Source organism: Mustela erminea, chromosome 13, assembly GCF_009829155.1.
Source record: "Mustela erminea isolate mMusErm1 chromosome 13, mMusErm1.Pri, whole genome shotgun sequence".
In the NCBI taxonomy this organism is placed as follows: Eukaryota; Metazoa; Chordata; class Mammalia; order Carnivora; family Mustelidae; genus Mustela; species Mustela erminea.
The window spans coordinates 13,875,201-13,891,520 of NC_045626.1; the positions used below are offsets into that span (position 1 = coordinate 13,875,201).

At 52.2% G+C, this 16,320-nt stretch overlaps 1 protein-coding gene across 5 annotated transcripts in view; it reads right to left on the reverse strand.

The window, feature by feature from the left end:
• Positions 1-16,018, reverse strand: part of TNFRSF11A (TNF receptor superfamily member 11a) — a 49,610-nt gene extending 33,592 nt beyond the window's left edge. The window contains exon 1 of one of the 5 annotated variants that reach the window (XM_032311113.1): positions 15,929-16,018. In XM_032311113.1, the coding sequence (XP_032167004.1) occupies positions 15,929-16,003 (75 nt within the window). In that variant the 5' untranslated portion in view covers positions 16,004-16,018. Of the gene's footprint in view, positions 1-1,868; positions 2,306-5,095; positions 6,080-9,398; positions 10,522-15,928 lie in introns of those variants that run through there. The other 4 variants (XM_032311111.1, XM_032311112.1, XM_032311115.1 and 1 more) reach the window with 4 other exon arrangements.
• Between the last annotated feature and the right edge of the window lie 302 nt (positions 16,019-16,320).

A 16,320-nucleotide genomic window follows, 5' to 3' on the forward strand; every position in this document is an offset into this window, starting at 1 on the left:
GATGCAGGACTTGATCCCAGGACCCTGAGATCATGACCTGAACCAAAGGCAGAGGCTTAACCCACTAAGCCACGCAGGCACCTGCTTACTACAGTTCTTAATAAACTACTAACACAATGTCTGGCCCACAGTTTATGTCAACTAACCTTTTTCTCTGCTACACCTCCCCTGAATGAATAAGGAACACGAGAGTCTGTTTATGGCAAATAGGCTTTCTGTCGCCCACCCACCCGCATACATTCCTTGGAAAGTCCTAAAAAAAGGAGTTAAAATGGCAAGATGTGACACTTAATTGATTTGCCTTCTGTTGCTTTACTTTCTTGTATGTTTTGTGTCGCGCGCATATTTTTTTTTGAGGCGTACAGGCTGCTGTTTATTCTGACAGATGGCAGACGTGTCTGGAAGAAGCATGTCCACAGTTGGTACAAAGACTTTGGGGGGCAGGGGGAAGATAATAAATTGTAAATCAGCTTTCTCTGTATAAAGCTGCGTGGATTTATTTCCCAATGCAAAAAAGACACATAGGGTCCAATTCTGAAAAAAAAAAGGAAACTGAAGAAACACAACCTCTCTACCAGTGGAGTGACAGAGACCCGTGGGTCTGTATCTAGATCCTGTAGGGAAGGTTGACTTAAATACTTATTTTTTGTGCTGTTAAGCAACCCAACTGTAGTGAAAGTCATCACAGAAACTAAAATTACTTTCTGGCTCTACTGAAGACTCATGCTGACATCTGACAGAGCAGAAAGAAGCTTGGCCCCTTCTGTCAGATCAAGGGGAAAAAGAACTCAACCCAGAAAAACAAATGAGGGATTTTCCATAGATTTCATTCTATAAAATATCATCTGTGACTCTATTTGAGAAATTTGGCTATAATTTAAGTAAAGATGGTATCAGATTTCTGAATGTTGCAGAACTGAGAGATGTGGTTTTTGTTAAGAGAGAAACTATGAAATGTGAAACTAACACCTCACTTAATAGTCCCCGGCCCTTGAGAAAAAGCGTCCTTAAAGAAAGTCACCATTGAAACTGTTCCTGCTCAGAGCGGAGTACCGGGGACAAGGGAGCTATGTCCCTCCGAATACCAAGACAGCTGGTGTACGAGCATGGTCTCACGCCAGGAAACTGTCCCTGAAGACTTTGTTTCTAGAAACAAGTAAGTGACAAACAAGAGATTAACGGCGATAAAGACGACTGTCCAGATCAGAGCGACCTAGCAAACGCTGCTGCTCCTCGAGCATTTCCTTGAGCGACGACTTCTCTCCTCTGGCTGCGGAGGCAGGCCAGAGAGGTCCTCCCCTCACAGCTGTCTCAGAGGGTCAGCACCCTCCCCACGGAGATGCTCTGAGGAAGCCTGAGGTTACTCCTTTCTTAGTTCCTCTCCTCCAGGAGTCTCCCGATGCTCTTCTCTATCGGTCCTCGACCGCGGCACAGTCATTCGTCTACTGATAAAAAGAAAGCATCCTACCCTCATGCTTCTTGGTTAAAAGTTCATAACCAGAAGTGGAAATGACACAGGAATCATTTGTAGCTCAGAGGTCCAGTAAGAGAGAAAAAAGAAAAAAAGAAAGAAAAAATGAAATATTAACTAAAATAAAGTCTGACCTGCCAGCATGCAGGAATTCAGCAGAACAGAGGGAAGGGCCGGGGGGACACGGGAAGAGGGGAGCATGGGACCGGGAGGAAGGGCCTGGCCCGGCCGCCGCATGGTCAGGGCAGTGGGTTCCAGCGTCCTCCCACCAGTGCTCAGAACGGAGCTTCCTGTTTGACTGGGACAGTAGGAGCTTGACATCGCTTCAGCAAAACTGGCCACCTTTCTACAACCTGAGGACAAGGGGGAGGGCCATTCGAAGCCTTAGTCTTCTCACCTGTAAAATGGGGCTAATCATCGCGCGCCTCCCGCTGCCGTGAGATCACATGTGATCATCCATGCACACGAGGCAGCAGTACTCAGAAAAAGTAAAGCTCCGCTTCCCCCGTTGAAGCTGAGATGTCTCTACTAACTTGTGCAAGAACGAGTGAGGTAACCAACCGCCTTATTCGCTCAGCACAACGGCCATGCCTGGGCCAGTGGCCAGTGATGGGGGCGCTGGATTCCACCGCGCCTACCTGGGCAGAGGGCTGGTAAGCATCCGTCACTTAGAGCAGATCATTCCCTGAGGAGGTAAAGGGAAGACTGTAACCAGAAAAGGGGAAGAGGATGGAAATGGGAAGGAGGGGACCTGCAGGAAATTCTGAAGACCTGGCAGTTTCCCTGAGTGTACCAAGGTGAGGGAATGGGGGGGGGAAAAAAGTTGTGGGTTTTTTGGTTTTTTTTTTTAAGATTTTATGTATTTATTTGAAAGAGAGAGAGCAAGAGAGAGCATGAGCAGGGGTGGGGCAATGGGGGTGGGCAGAAAAGGCAGACTCCCCGCTAAGCAGGGAGCCCGATGCGAGGCTCGATCCCAGGACTCCGGGATCATGACCTGAGCCCATGAAGCCACTTAACCGGGGGGAAAAATGCCCTTTTTAAAAGCATATTTGATTTCACATAAAGAAGTGTTTTCTCATAGGACTGAAATCGTGACAAGTGGTCAGACTCATCTCAGTGGTTTTCTGTCTGGGGGGTTCAGTCTGTGACACGGGGTGCACTTGGATGAGGGCAGAGACAGTTTACTCAGGGAGGGCGGCTGCTGATAAAGTGGCTGCTAGATTTTATCTGCCAGGGATTTCTGTTAACTAGGACATAACTGAGTTATGACCAAATGCCTTCTATACATTTTCATTTAAATGAACTGACAGAAGTTCAGGCTTGGAGATTTACAGAGTATCAGCCTTATTTTCCTTTTGTACAACAAAAGCTTCAGATTCCCCACTTAGGAACAACATTACACAGGCATCTAGGAAGACAATAGCTTATAAAGGCACAAAGAGAAGAAAGGGGCAGCTTTTGGGGACCCCCCCATACACGCCAACAGATCACCTAGCATACTGCCCTCACCTGGGAGATATTGAGCTATGGGACCACTGAACACTTGGAGACACCCTTGAACCAGCCTGGTACATGGCTCAAGTCAGAACAGAAGTGGGTACAGAGAATCAGGTCTGAACAGAAAATGCCCTGAGTATTTAAAATATAATTCATTTCACAGAAATATAGTTTATACACAACTCTTGGGGGAAAAATCTGCTAAAAAAATTGAGGCTCAAGTATTCTCTAATTAACATGAAAAGATGTGTCTACTGTGTTTGATTGTGAAGAACATTATGACTGTCACAGATACTCTGCTAATTGACCTGCTATTAAAGGATCTGGAACAGGGGACACCTGGGTGGCTCAGTCAGTTAAGCATCTGCCTTCAGCTTGGGCCATGATCCTGGGGTCCTGGGACAGAGCCCCATGTCGGGCTCCCTGCTCAGCGGGGGGCCTGCTTCTCCCTCCCCCTCTGCCCTCCCACCCCCCATGCCGCTCTTGCTCTCTCTCTCTCTCTCAAATAAATAAATAAAATCTTGAAAAGATCTGGAACATTCTACGATGCATTTTATGAATATGTTTCCAGTAACAAAGAGGATGTAAAACTCAGACTCGAAGGATATTCATCACAGCTGGTCAACTCCCACTGTCTCACTGAAAATAACAAATATGAATCAACCCCCTCCCCACACAGAGACCACACTCCATGATGCGGTTGTGATTCATTTACTCACTATGCAAGTAACAGAGTAAGGCCAGTCACTCCTTTGCCTGTCATTTGCTGTGCTTATGACCAGAAGACAATCCTGCTCTAGCCTAGGGTTTAATACTAGAAGGCAGCTATCACTTCGAAAGCTCTTCTATCATCAGACCCTCAAAGGTGTCTTTACTGAGCCCTTATACTTGGGCAAGGGATTGGCTGGGTGAGGGACTGAAGAAATCAGCCCATCCCTGGCCTCTCAAAGTGCTTAGCACCGGACACAGGCACAGACAGACAGACAACTGTAATAGAGACCCACGAAACAGAGCAAGAGCTGCTGCATGGACTGGAAAGATCCAAGTACACCGAGTGTCTGCATTTGACCGGCCCTGGTCACAGGCAGGTTAGGAGAGCGAGCCTCCAGGACTGGGAAGAGATCACAGAGGGAGGCGCACAAACCCCAGAGGGCAGGGGTGAGGAGGGCAGGGCTGAGGGGTGCAGGCAGAGCAGGGCGAAGGGAAGGCTGGTGCTTGGGCAGGTAAGGTAGGCAGAGGAGGAAGCAGGGGGAGCCCCGGGGAGAAGGAGTGTCCTTGCTTAGCGTCCACGGTAGAACACAGAGGACGGGCTAACCCAGAACACAGTCTGGGTCCGCCAGGTGATGTGACGAGCCTGGGAAAGGAAGTGCGGGTCAGATGACATTGGAGGAGACCCGGATAAAGGAAGGGAAGAAGCCAAGTTCACAGCAAGTGTCAAGAGAAGGAGGATTGTCTGTGGGCGTAAGGAGCGTTTGCAGAACTCCAAGAAGTGCGCAGGGCCGGGTCAGGAAGAGCATCAGGGCCCCAGGGCCCTGCGCGGTGAGGGGAGGGCGGTCCAGGAAGTCACACAACTCATTACATAATCACCCCAATCTCGAGGGAACGCGCCCCCGCAGCGCCCGGGCTGGGTGGCACTGACGGCCCGCTCCCTGCCAAGGGTGACGGACACCGTCAAGGCTTAAATAATCAGGGCTGGGATGACAACATCTGCCATCAGAGGTGAACTTTTTAAAATTTTTGACTGTGGGAAGGTGCACATGATGCAAAATGTGCTATCTTTGTCATTTCAGATTTCTTTCTTTTTATTTGAGAGAGAGCGAGCACACGTGGACACAGCGGGAGGGCAGAGGGAGAGACTCTGCAGCAGACCCCCCCCTGAGCGTGGACCCCCCTGCCCCGCCCCCACCGTGGGGCTCAAGTCCACAACCCTGAGATCACAACCTGGGCTAAAATCAAGAGTCAGACGCTCAACTGACTGAGCCACCCAGGTGTTCCCCATGAATTTACTCTCTTAACCACTTTGCTGTAAGATTTTTTAGGAATAGATATTAGGCACAGAAAAAAAAAAATCTGACTTAGGTCAAGTGTGATGCAAAAAAAAAAAAAAAAAAAATCCCCCAAACGTACACTAACTTACGGCCTATTCAGTGTCTTGACATACTGGCCATTTCGACTCAGCAAGCATTCGGTGAGTGACTTCATCAGCGTCTTGGAAGGCATGTGTGGCCCCATCAGCATCGCCCCCCCCCCCAACCTGGGTTCCAGGTGTGCTCTTGAAGGAAAACCAGGAGCAGGGTGGCTGCACTCACTCTCTCCTCCCTCAGAAAGGGGCGCGTCAAAGCTCTATTGATTTCTGCTCAGCCCTCTTCCTTGCTTTCCTCACAATACGGTCATTATCTCTGTTCCTTGAAAAGAAAACATACGGCCCCAGGGAAAATGAAGAAATAACCTTGCATTTCAAAACTCCAATTGCAAGTGTCTTTGTCTCCCAGACAGATAAAGAGGGAAACAAGTTCGCAGCTGTGGGCTCCTTGAAAGGAAAGTGCCAGGACCCTTTGTTTCCTAAACACAGTAATTAGGAAGGCTTTGACTTGTCCTTGTATTATCAACCGAGAGGCTCCAGTGAATTCCCCTTTCTTCTCCCCGCGCCTGCCTTTTCCTTGCCTTTCCTTTCTTTTTTCTTTCATTTCTTTTTCTTTTCTTCCTTTCTCTGTTTCTCTCTTTCTTTCTCTCAACATCCTGATTTTTTTGAAGCTTGCATTCATTTGAGATGAGAGCTACTTTTCCGTTGTGCCCACCACTAAAGTCAACGACCCCTGTGCTTCCAAGAGCGCGCTGGCCTCAGAAGGCCAAGCCTCCTTCCAGGCCCGGCCTTCATTCTGGGGATGCACCGAGCTACTAAGACCACGAGCCCCCGACGTGGCCAGAGAAGGGACTAGCTGGTCCCTGGCCCTCAGAGAGAAGTCCAGCGCTTCTCAGACGTGCACAGAATTACCCAGAAATCGGATGATTTCAGTAGGTCTGGGGCAGGCCCTGAGATCCTGCATTTCTAACAGGCTCCCGGTTCTGCGGCAGCTGGTCTCGGTGTGGCAAGGTCAGAGATCATGTTAAAGACCAAGATCCAGAACTTTCTCATATAATGGATATTGAGAACCACCTCCCACTACTGGATACAGACGCCATTTATCTTGAGTGGGCGTGAAGGAAGAGTCGGCCCTTACGACACACCGCCTGTGTGCCAGGCACTATGCTGGAGGCTTTCCTTTCTCTCACTTCCTGCGTCCTGAAATAAGACAGAGTAACCAGCTAAAACAGTTAGGGGTGCAGCAAAGGCCCGTAGCAAAAGCTCAGATTCTTGTTGAACTGACGAATCATTTTTCCTGAAGGACCGCTGTGAGCTCCTAACTTCCCTTTCCAGAAGACACAATCGTTTTCTCCTAGCTCTGGATTAAACTCACACTTCCAAGCATGGGCTTAGAAGAGTTCCACCAATTTGGGGCAAAGTGAGAGCCACCCTGAGGGAAGGCGGTTGCAAAATTGAGCTTAGAAATCTCTTCCTGGCCTCAAATTCTCCTAATAGGGAGAGGAGAACATAGATCTGCCCAACCAGCACACAACACAGCTGGCCCGGCCTCAGGCCCGGGAATGGGTGCCCCTGGCCCTTTTCCTGAAGTCCCTCTGCATTCCTGGGGCAGGCAGAACGAGCGGCCTGTTGCTCACCCCTTCTGCACCGACCGGCCTGCGAGGGCCACTCTGCACCCTTAGGATAACAACCAGTCAGCGGTACATTCTGATCCTTTGCCTGTTTGCAATTTGACGTATATATAGGACCTTAAGGGCCTGGTCACCCGGACCCAACTGAGCCATGGAACTCATCTGAACTCATCGGAAGGGGACAATGTTTTGTTTTGTTTTAAAGATTTTACTTATTTATTTGAGAGAGAGAGAGATCACAAGTAGGCAGAGAGGCAGACAGAGAGTGGGAGGAAGCAGGCTTCCCACTGAACAGAGAGCCCAATGCGGGGCTCAATCCCAGGACCCTGAGATCCTGACCTGAGCGGAAGGCAGAGGCTTTAACCCACTGAGCCACCCAGGCGCCCTATGGGGGGCAATGTTTTATGATTTCATTAAAAATTTTTAAACCTTGGAGCCATTAGAAATTAAGGGTTAACTTTTAAGACAGATTTCAGGTATGCTCCCACTGAACTCAGCTGTCCCTGTGACTGGTCCTCCATTGTCAGAGGTCTGGGGTCTGTGTCCAAGTTTCTTGCTACTGGGTGTGGGTAATACAAACCCCACTGGGGACTCCTCCTCTCACGCCAAGGGAAAGCTCAAGACGTGATGGTGACCAGAGGCTAGGTATGTTCTGACTCTCCTGTTCAGAGCTTTTCTTTTACTGCTTAGGGCAGTGACTTCTACAACACTGAAAGATGGCCGTTCCGAATAGGAAGGATTCAGAAGCATGCTGCTGTAGAGACATCAAAATCGGAGTCAGGTCATTTGGGCCAAGAGAGGTGTCCCCAGATCCACTGTGATTATAGTAATGCTAAGCCATAGAGAACCTTTAGAAAGATAATAGAGCTGCATTTCACCTGTCTCCCCTCCCCTACCTCATTGGCACAGAACGGGGCAGGTGGCAAGACAGGGACACACTCAGGACGACGGTGAGTGATGGTCTGGTGTCTTCCCGGTGGGGGGAACACAGAGAAGTCAGAGATATCTCTGCACCAGGAAGTGGCAGGGGTGATTCAATATGTCACATTTCTTTTCCACCTGAGTCAGGGATCAACTGGCCAGGGACCCTGGACTGGGTACTCAGGGCGCTGGTTGAAACTTGACCTGCGTCAAGTCACAGCGTTTTTCTTTTTGCATAACAACGGTTAACAGAAGAAAGCTCTCATGAGGGAGCAGCCTGGTTATGGTATTTCCAAAGACACCGGAAAGCTTGCTTCGGTCCCGGCACTCCTGGAGGGTCTTGCTCAGGTCTTCAGCGGGTTGTGCAGTCGGCTGCGTGAGCGCTTTCCCTGAGCGGGGGAAGGCCCTGCCTCTGGAGGGGCTCTTAGGAGTTCCAGCTCCGCCACTTACAGGCTATGCGACCCGGGGCTCCCTGGGCCTCCCTCTCCCCCGTCCCGTCCAAGTGAGGATTAGAGTGAATGCACCAAGCACAGCCTGGCACCCAGAAGGGAGCCAACAGATGGCAGGTGTTTTTAATATAACCGATCCTACAATGTTAACGTCGAGCTGGCTCAGAATCTTTTTAGGGAATCCCAGGGTTTCCAGCAGGGGTTCTCAAGCTTACTGGTGCCTCAGAATCCCCTGGAGAGATTGTTTGACCCTGCCTCCAGAAGTTCTGATGCAGTGACATGGGGTAGGGCCTGGGAATGCGCATGTCTAACAAGCTCCCAGGTGGTGGGGATGCCGGACCCAGGGACCACACTGCCCACGGGGTCACATCTCAGCTCCTGAGGCTTGTCCACACAGCCCTTCACGACGAGTCAGCCCACACTCCCTCCACTGCCACGTCGGCCTGACCCTTTCCTGGTCTCTCTGGCCAGCCCTGGACTCCAGACATCAGGACTGGACTCAGCTTTCCCCTGTCTCCCGTGCCCCTTCCCCTGCTGCCTGCCCTCAGAGACACCCCCACCCTCCAGGACCAGGTCAGGAACTACGTGCTCAGTTCTCCAGTCGTCCCTCCGCCCTGCCCCGTGCTCCTGGCCATCTACTGGGTTCCTCTTTTGTAGGGATTTAGACCCTCGGCATTGCAAGGAGTGTGGACTGTCCTGTCTCATCTGCCTTCCCAGATGGGGAGCCTTCGGGTCAAGGGCATGTGGCAGAGGTCTGATGTTTTCCACGGGGTCTTCTGGCCTTCTGTTTGTATGTTTGTGATGTCTGTGAGTTTTTGCCACTAAGTAATAAATCAGGATCCACTGAATTGAAAGGAAAAAAAGCTGACAGAGAGGTTCAAGGAACCAGAATGAATAACTCTGGGCAGAGGGAAGTTGTGGGCAACAATCTTCAACAATGGAAACATTAAAATAAAGAACATTGACCAACTGATCTTTACCCCTCTGAAAGAACAAATTTGAGGAAATGGGGTCAAACTGTGACATATTCAATTTAGGTCTGCTATAGGGAAGTTCCTGATATAGGGAATTACGAACAGGGAGCTGGCTTAGCGAAGGCGGATGTGAAAAATCTCCAGTCTGCTCTAAGATGGAACAGATTCTCGATTACCGGGGAAGTTTTCGACGTGATTCTGCTTTAATATCTTGGGTACAAAGTTGAGGGGAGGGAAGGGCCCTGTATACAGATTTCTTTTAACTAGACAGGGGTTTGGCAAGTTGTTCGTGCTACTTAAAGATACACACTGTCAAGTTCACTGCTATCCGCATTGCAAAGAGTAACAAATATTTTTTTAAAAAATCAATACCTTGGGGAAGTGGTTGGTTTTCCAACTCAGGGGTGTCATGGGAACCCACGCGGGCCAAACCCTGCGCGGCCAGTAGGATTTATGCACCACCGCAGGCCTCCCTGCCCACTTGCCAGGTTTAACCATCACATTCACGAAGAGTTAAGAGAGTTTTTCTTCCTCATTTTTAATGGAAAGTCTTCAAATTTCTGGTGGCGGGAGGAAGTGGCCCTTGCACTCTCCACAGAGAACAGGAAATGTAATGAGTTATTATTATTCTGATAAACTGGAAGCATAGTTTTTGCAGTCGGTTCTTCCTTCCACTTTGAAACCTGGCAGCTTTCAGACTGTGCTGGTGCCCGCCGGGCCTCCGTGTCACCTGCTCGGCTAGATTTGGGGTGGTGGAGGCGAGGCAGAAGGGAGCTGGGTAGAGAGAAAGGGAAACGCTTCTCGTAGGCACCACAATCCACTGGGAAAATGTGTTGTTTCTAAGTGCAAAGGATTTGCTGCGCCCTGGTTCCCAGGTAGATACGGTTTCTATTTAGGAGCAGGGGACACATTCGAGGCCAGTGCAGGAGGACCGCAGGTCAGGTCACACCTGCTTTAATGATGGACCCTCTGGGATCCCTGGCCCCTTATCTCTCTCTTGCCTGAGTCTGAGAGTTTCAGATTCTGCCTACATCCTGAACTTCTGATTAAAAGACACCTTTAAGTCAGGAAATGGCTCTAAATTCCAGCGCACACTAATTTCCCGTGGATCCTAGTGCCTTGGGGGCTCTCAGCTTGTTTACCTCGCTGGAGGGTGATGAACTTTGTCTCTCCACACAGTAAAATAATCCAAAGCAGCTGGAATTCACTGGCCTAAAATTCATTTCTTACTGGCTTAGGGAAAAAAAAAATCCTTCTTGACTTGAACCTGGGACAGAAGTCTCCTTAATGAGCTGTGAGAAACACAGTTCAAATGGTCAGCTATTTTACTCTGACACCCATCACATCTTTTTTTTTTTTTTTTTTAAAGTATTCAGTCCAACCACATCCTTTGCCCCTGTATTGTGGGCGCCTAGCACTGCTCGGCTAGCTTTGAAATCACTCCTGCACTTGGCTTCTCCTTTCTCTTGCCATTACACCGACCTGATTCCAGCCTTCACTGGCTCTCCCCCCAAACCAGGGCAGTGGCCTCCTTACTGCCCCCCCCGGACCCACCCCGACCCCCTTCCTTGTAACGCGCAAATCTGAGCATGACCCTCCCCAGCCCACAGAGCAGCCAGATAAAATCTGAACTATTTTGCTTGCATAGAAGTCTCTCCAGGGCTGGCTCTCTCTCTCCCCACATGTCCTTGGGAGTCCAGGAGCACGGTCCTTTTTAGAGTTCCCCGAAAACCCTGCACTGTCACGTCTCCTGGCATCAGCCGCCCGGGGTCCCCCAGCCCAAATGCTGCCCCCTTGTCCCTCCTTCTGGGCTTTAGATGTACAAGACCGGACCATGAGGAAGAAGGAGCTCTTCTCTCAAGCAGGTTAAAGCACTCCTCGTCCCGGGGCCGCCACACTTGGAAAATGCTCCGAGTAAGCAGGCCTCCTCCCCGAATCTCTGTGCGCAGGTCTAGCTGTGTGCCTCCTGGAGAGGGGGTGTGTGGGGGGGGGTGGCTATGGCCCTGGTCTCTGTCTCCTCTGCCTGTTGCAGAGTGTCCCACATGCCGTAGTAAGTGCTCATTTTGTTGAAATACATGAACACAGATTCGCTGTCACTTCTCACTCTTGGGTCCCCTGTTCTCGATGCAGCAGCCCGCGGACATGAAAGGCTGGGAAGGGGCCAGGCAGAGGAGGGGGCCCAGGCGGCGAATGCGGACGTCAGGTTATCGGCACACATCCCTGAAGCATGTGCTTCCAACTGCTGACGGGGGGGGGGGGGGGGGGTGGGGGGTGGGGTGTGTGTGTGTGTGTGTGTGTGTGTGTGTGTGTGTGTGTGTGTGCGCGCGCGCGCGCGCGCACTGCTGTGAGAACGGCAGAGGCAGGAACAGCGCGCCGGCCCGCCCGCCCTTGACTTCAGAGACAGCGGGGAAGCCTGCAGGGGTGCGCGGGCAGGTCGGTCTGGGTGGCAGGAAACAGACGGAGCGCGCCTCTCGGAATGAGGACAGAGATATGGGGCCGTGCGTAATCTCACTCGCCGCCCACTCCGGGCTCAACCTCAAAAGCTCACTGCGAACTTCAGACCGACCAAGTCTTTTGTTTTGCTGAAGCCCACTGTCTCACTCTTGGTTTCTCCGGACTCCGTGTTCTCGGGGCAGAAAACATGAAAGGAGTTTCTAGCGGTGGACCCTGCGGGAAGCCCACCCCACTTCAAGCAGAGAGAAGCACAAAGAGAAAGGGACTGACTTCTGCCGACCAGGTGGAGAGCCTGGCAGTGCCTGTTGCTGGGGTGGGGACACTCACCTGCTGGGCAGAATGCTTCCCAGACCAGCTCTGGGTGCGTGGAGGTGGGGTCAGGTTGCCTTAGGCCCCGTGAGGGGTGCTTCCCTTGCGGGCTAGGGTTGGGATGCTGCCGGGAGAGGGAGACGGCGGACTGGCAGTCTGGGGAGGCCACCCGACAGGGCGGGCAGGTGCCCTTGGGAGTGAAACACCTGGAGAGCCAATGACCATCAGGGTGCAGACCCATATCAGCAAAAAAAACAAACAAACAAAAAAAAACCCCAAAACCTAACCAAGACAAAACAAAAATGGCCTAGACAACAGACAACACCTCTGGCACCTTAGACACACCGTGTGGGAAAAACAATATTAGTTTTTCTCTGTACTTCAAAAATAGGAAAATACAACGGGGGAAATTTTAATACTGACATGGTGATAAAGTTCACGCAGCACCTTCTCAACACAACACTCTCTGCAAAGGAGGCCCTGGTCTGGAACTCCCCTTTTCATGGCCTCATAAAGCACTGATTTATTGACCTTCAAAGATACACCTTTATTGTTTCAGTTTTCCTGGTGTAAGAATTTCTGGTAGATAACTGAAAAAGCAAGCTCATATTTCCTTATCAACACAGAGAATGTGTTTATATTACAGATCTGCCGTGGTGGGGGTGGGGGAGTAGTGGGAAGGAAGTAGCAGGCGAGGCATTTGAAATACTCTGTTATCAACAGAATGGACCAGAAGACCACCGATCTACACGTTTGTCGTTCTCCAAAGTATTAACCTATAGCCAAGTCTTCTCTCTAGGACAGGAGGGGGCAGAAGGACAGTGAGCAGGTGCCTCTCCAAAGCCTACAGCTCCCCTCTAGGGGATTTCCTCCGTGGGGTCTCCCCACAGGCTTTTCCAGGGCCCTGTGGCTTCTCTGTCTCTGATGACTCTACCTTACCACCTCAGCAAAGGCCATATGAAAGCTAGCTCAGAAACTGTAGGTGTTTAATGTCTTGTCTGTTGTGGGTTTTCCTGATTAAGTGCTTTGTAGTATTTATAAAGTCATTAAAAAAAAAAAAAAGTGAAGTTTTGTTTTTGTTTTTGTTTTTGATTTTTTTAAGATTCCTTTAAGCCTGAACCACTCACACCACCCTCTTGACTAGAAAGCTTCCTTTCCCCAACAGCCTCTTGGCTTCAATCCCTCTCTGGCCCTTGATTCCCTGTCCATGCTGTAAAGACTACTCAGGAAAAACCCCTTCCTCCAGAAGTCCACCCTGATTGCTCTGGCTGTACTGGTTCCCTCCTGCTCTCCGCCCCCACGCTGCACTTCCTTGATCACATGCTGCCTTATTATTATTACAGGTTCATCCGTCTAGTCCTCTGACTAGACAGTGGCCTGTGAACGCTGTTGTCTCCGTCCTGTTTCTCATGAGCCTGAAGTCACAAGCCATAAACCTTTGTCCGCCTGGGTCTGAATGGGTCTGCCCTGAGGTCTTAGATAACTGGGGACAAAAACCGGCTTCGTCTAATCAGTGACCTTAGCGAAAACAGCAGTGAGCTTCTCTATTTTCTTACTTGGAATAAACAGCAGAACTATCAACATAAAACCATAAAGCGTTGTTGTCTGTGGGCAAACACTGAAAACAAATTCCCTCACAGATACAGGCAGACAGAGGTTTTAAAAGGCAAAACTTGGGGTGCCTGGGTGGCTCAGTGGGCTAAGCCTCTGGTTTTGGCTCAGGTCATGATCCCAGGGTCCTGGGACAGAGCCCCGCATTGGATTCTCTGCTCAGCAGGGAGCCTGCTTCCCCCCCACCTCTCTGCCTGCCTCTCTGCCTTCTTGTGATCTCTGTCAAATAAACAAATAAAATCTTTAAAAATAAATAAATAAAGGGCAAAACTTTCAGCCTTCCAGGGACATTTCTATCTATCTACCATAATGTCGATGAAACGAAATAGTTTCATTCAAAAAAAAGTCGTAGATAAAGCACTTTCTAGAAGCCAGGTTTGTCAGCGATTTTATAGAAAGCAATATTCTTGCCTCTCACTCAGCGTTCTTCAAGCCGTGCCCAGGGTGTGGTGGCTAATGCCAGTGGACTGCCGAAGCCATTCCCTTTTTTGAGCACGTAGAATAGGTTGGCCCAAGAAGCAGTCATGAAACACGCAGAGAGCCACACGCTGCGAGAACACACCACGTTACCATCTGTGGATCATAACCGCCACGGTTCCAGCACCTGGCTCCACCTTGCAGAACGGAAGGATTCCCACTGGCGACACTGGGCACAAACTCCTATCATTCGATTGGAATTGTCGAAGTATCATTGGTTTCCTGTTTAGGGGTGATTCAAAACTGCACCGAATTCGAGTGGCCAAAAGGGAAAGGGAGGGGAAACAGCACTTGTTGAAAGCTATCTCCGAAAAATAGATTTGTTTTGGAGGCATCAGCGGCTCATATCAGACCTACCACGTTGAATGAAGAGATGTTATGTGCATAGTTTTTGCAATAGCAGCGTGAGATGCGTTTTTGAAACTGCAGACTGGGTAGGTTTTTCTCAGGTAGCTAACTGTTTAAATGAGGCAGCACCCTGTCCAACCTGTCCAGCACTTCATTAAGCAACACCTGACATGCTTAAAATGAAAAAATTCCATTAGGTTTTTCCGCCTTCTTTTCCCTCAATCATTCTAAGAGACCCATACCCATAGGAGCGGAATAGAATGCACCTTCCAGAGAGTTCTCTGCTGGAGCCTACCTCACATTCCTATTACTTTTGTCAAGACTTCAAATCCCAAGCCAGCTTCCCCCCACCCCAAACACACGGAGTTCTGGGCCCTTCTGCCTCAATCTGACGGTAACAGAGAAGGGAAATCTGAATCTGCTGAAAACCAAGAAAACCACCACCATTTACTCTTCCCTCTGAGGAACTTCCAAGTATACAAGGTTTTTATAGCTTTTGCGGTGCTGGGGTTGCTGCTCTGTAGCTCTCCTCCAGGAGGACAGAAAACCAGGAACCAGTTTATTTATTGGCAACGGTACTGAGTGATGTGGTCACGAAACTTCTTTCTGAAAACCAGGCGGCAACAAGGATCTGAGGGGAGGTTCATCTCCTGGCACGTCGCCCTCTTCACGCCAAAGCCAAGCAGCCCTCCCAAGGGCAAGGGCTGATGGCCCGGAATGGGGGGGCGGAGCCCGGGGAACATCCCGGGCTGGGGAGCCCCAGCGAGGATGAGCCCCGCGCCGCTGGGCTTGCCTGCGTCCCAGCCCCAGCCTGAGCCGAGGGCGCAGTTCGGGCTCCCCCCGCCCCCGCCCCCAGAGCCTGAAGCACCCAAGGGCCTTGGTTTTCCCAACAGCCAACAGTGTTCTGTCCTAAAGTCATCAAAGTTGTTTCCAAGGACAAGTGATTCTAGGGTTATTCCGGGCCAGAGCCTGAGCTGGTGGACCTGAAGCTGTCGGGGGGGCGGCGGGGGGGACATAAAAAACAGGATGGGGGCCTAAAAAGGAAATCTTCTGTCCGCTTTCCCGCAGAAACTGCCAAATTCGGTTTCACCGCGCGCTCCAGACATCCCCATGAGGCGACTGGCCTTGCTCTCTCGGTCTTCGGATGACCAGGGAAACTGAGGCGGGGAGAGGGTGCGAAGCCGGGTGGAGGGCCCGGCCTAGCGCTCCCGCGGGGCTCGGACTGGCCCGGAAGCACCGGCTGGACGCGGGAGCGCTCGGCCAAGGCGGGCACGTCCGCGGCTCCGAACTTTCCCGCTCGCTGACTGCGTGCGCGGGGGACGCCCCGCAGCGGCCTGGGAACCTGGATAACTGACCTCAAAGCCCGCCGCGCAGTGGGCATTCGGAAGCCCGTGTCCGGGTGCTGGGGCCCCGCGACCCCGGGTTCTGCCCCCATCACCCCTCCACTCGCCCTCCCGTCGCTCCACCGTCCAAGCCGCGGAGCCCCTTTCCGCCGCCTCCCGCGTCTCCGCCCGGGTCCCAGGACGCCTCGCAGCCCCGGCGCCCGGGTCCCTCCCCGGCTCCCAAGGAGGCGTCGCGCGCCGGCCCCGGTGCGCAGGGAGCGGGAGCGGGAGCGGGAGCGGGAGCGGGACCCGGAGCCGGGGCGGGGGCCGGAGCGGGAGCGGGAGCGGCAGCGGCAGCGGCAGCGGCCTCGGCCTCCTTACCTGCAGCGGGCCGAGCAGCGCGCAGACGGTGAGCAGCGCGGGCAGCGGGCGGCGCCGCCGGGCGCGCGGGGCCATGGCGCGGTGGGCGGGCGGGCGCCGCGCTCTGCGGCCTCTGCGGCCGGGGCTGCGCGCCTGTCTGGGACCCGGGGGTCGGCCCGCCCCGCCGCCGCCCCGCCCCGCCCCGCCCCGCCCCGCCACCTGTCCCCGCCCGCCCGCCCGCGCGGCGCCCCCTCCGGCCGGAGCTCGGGCCGCGCCCGCCAGGTGGTGCCCGAGCGCAGGGCGCTCGTCTTCCGACCCTCGGGTGCGCGGGCGGACCCCGGCGGCTGGGAGGCGAGGGTGGCGGGGACGATCGGAGGGTTGGCCGCCCCGCCGCCCGCACCCCCTGCGGCATC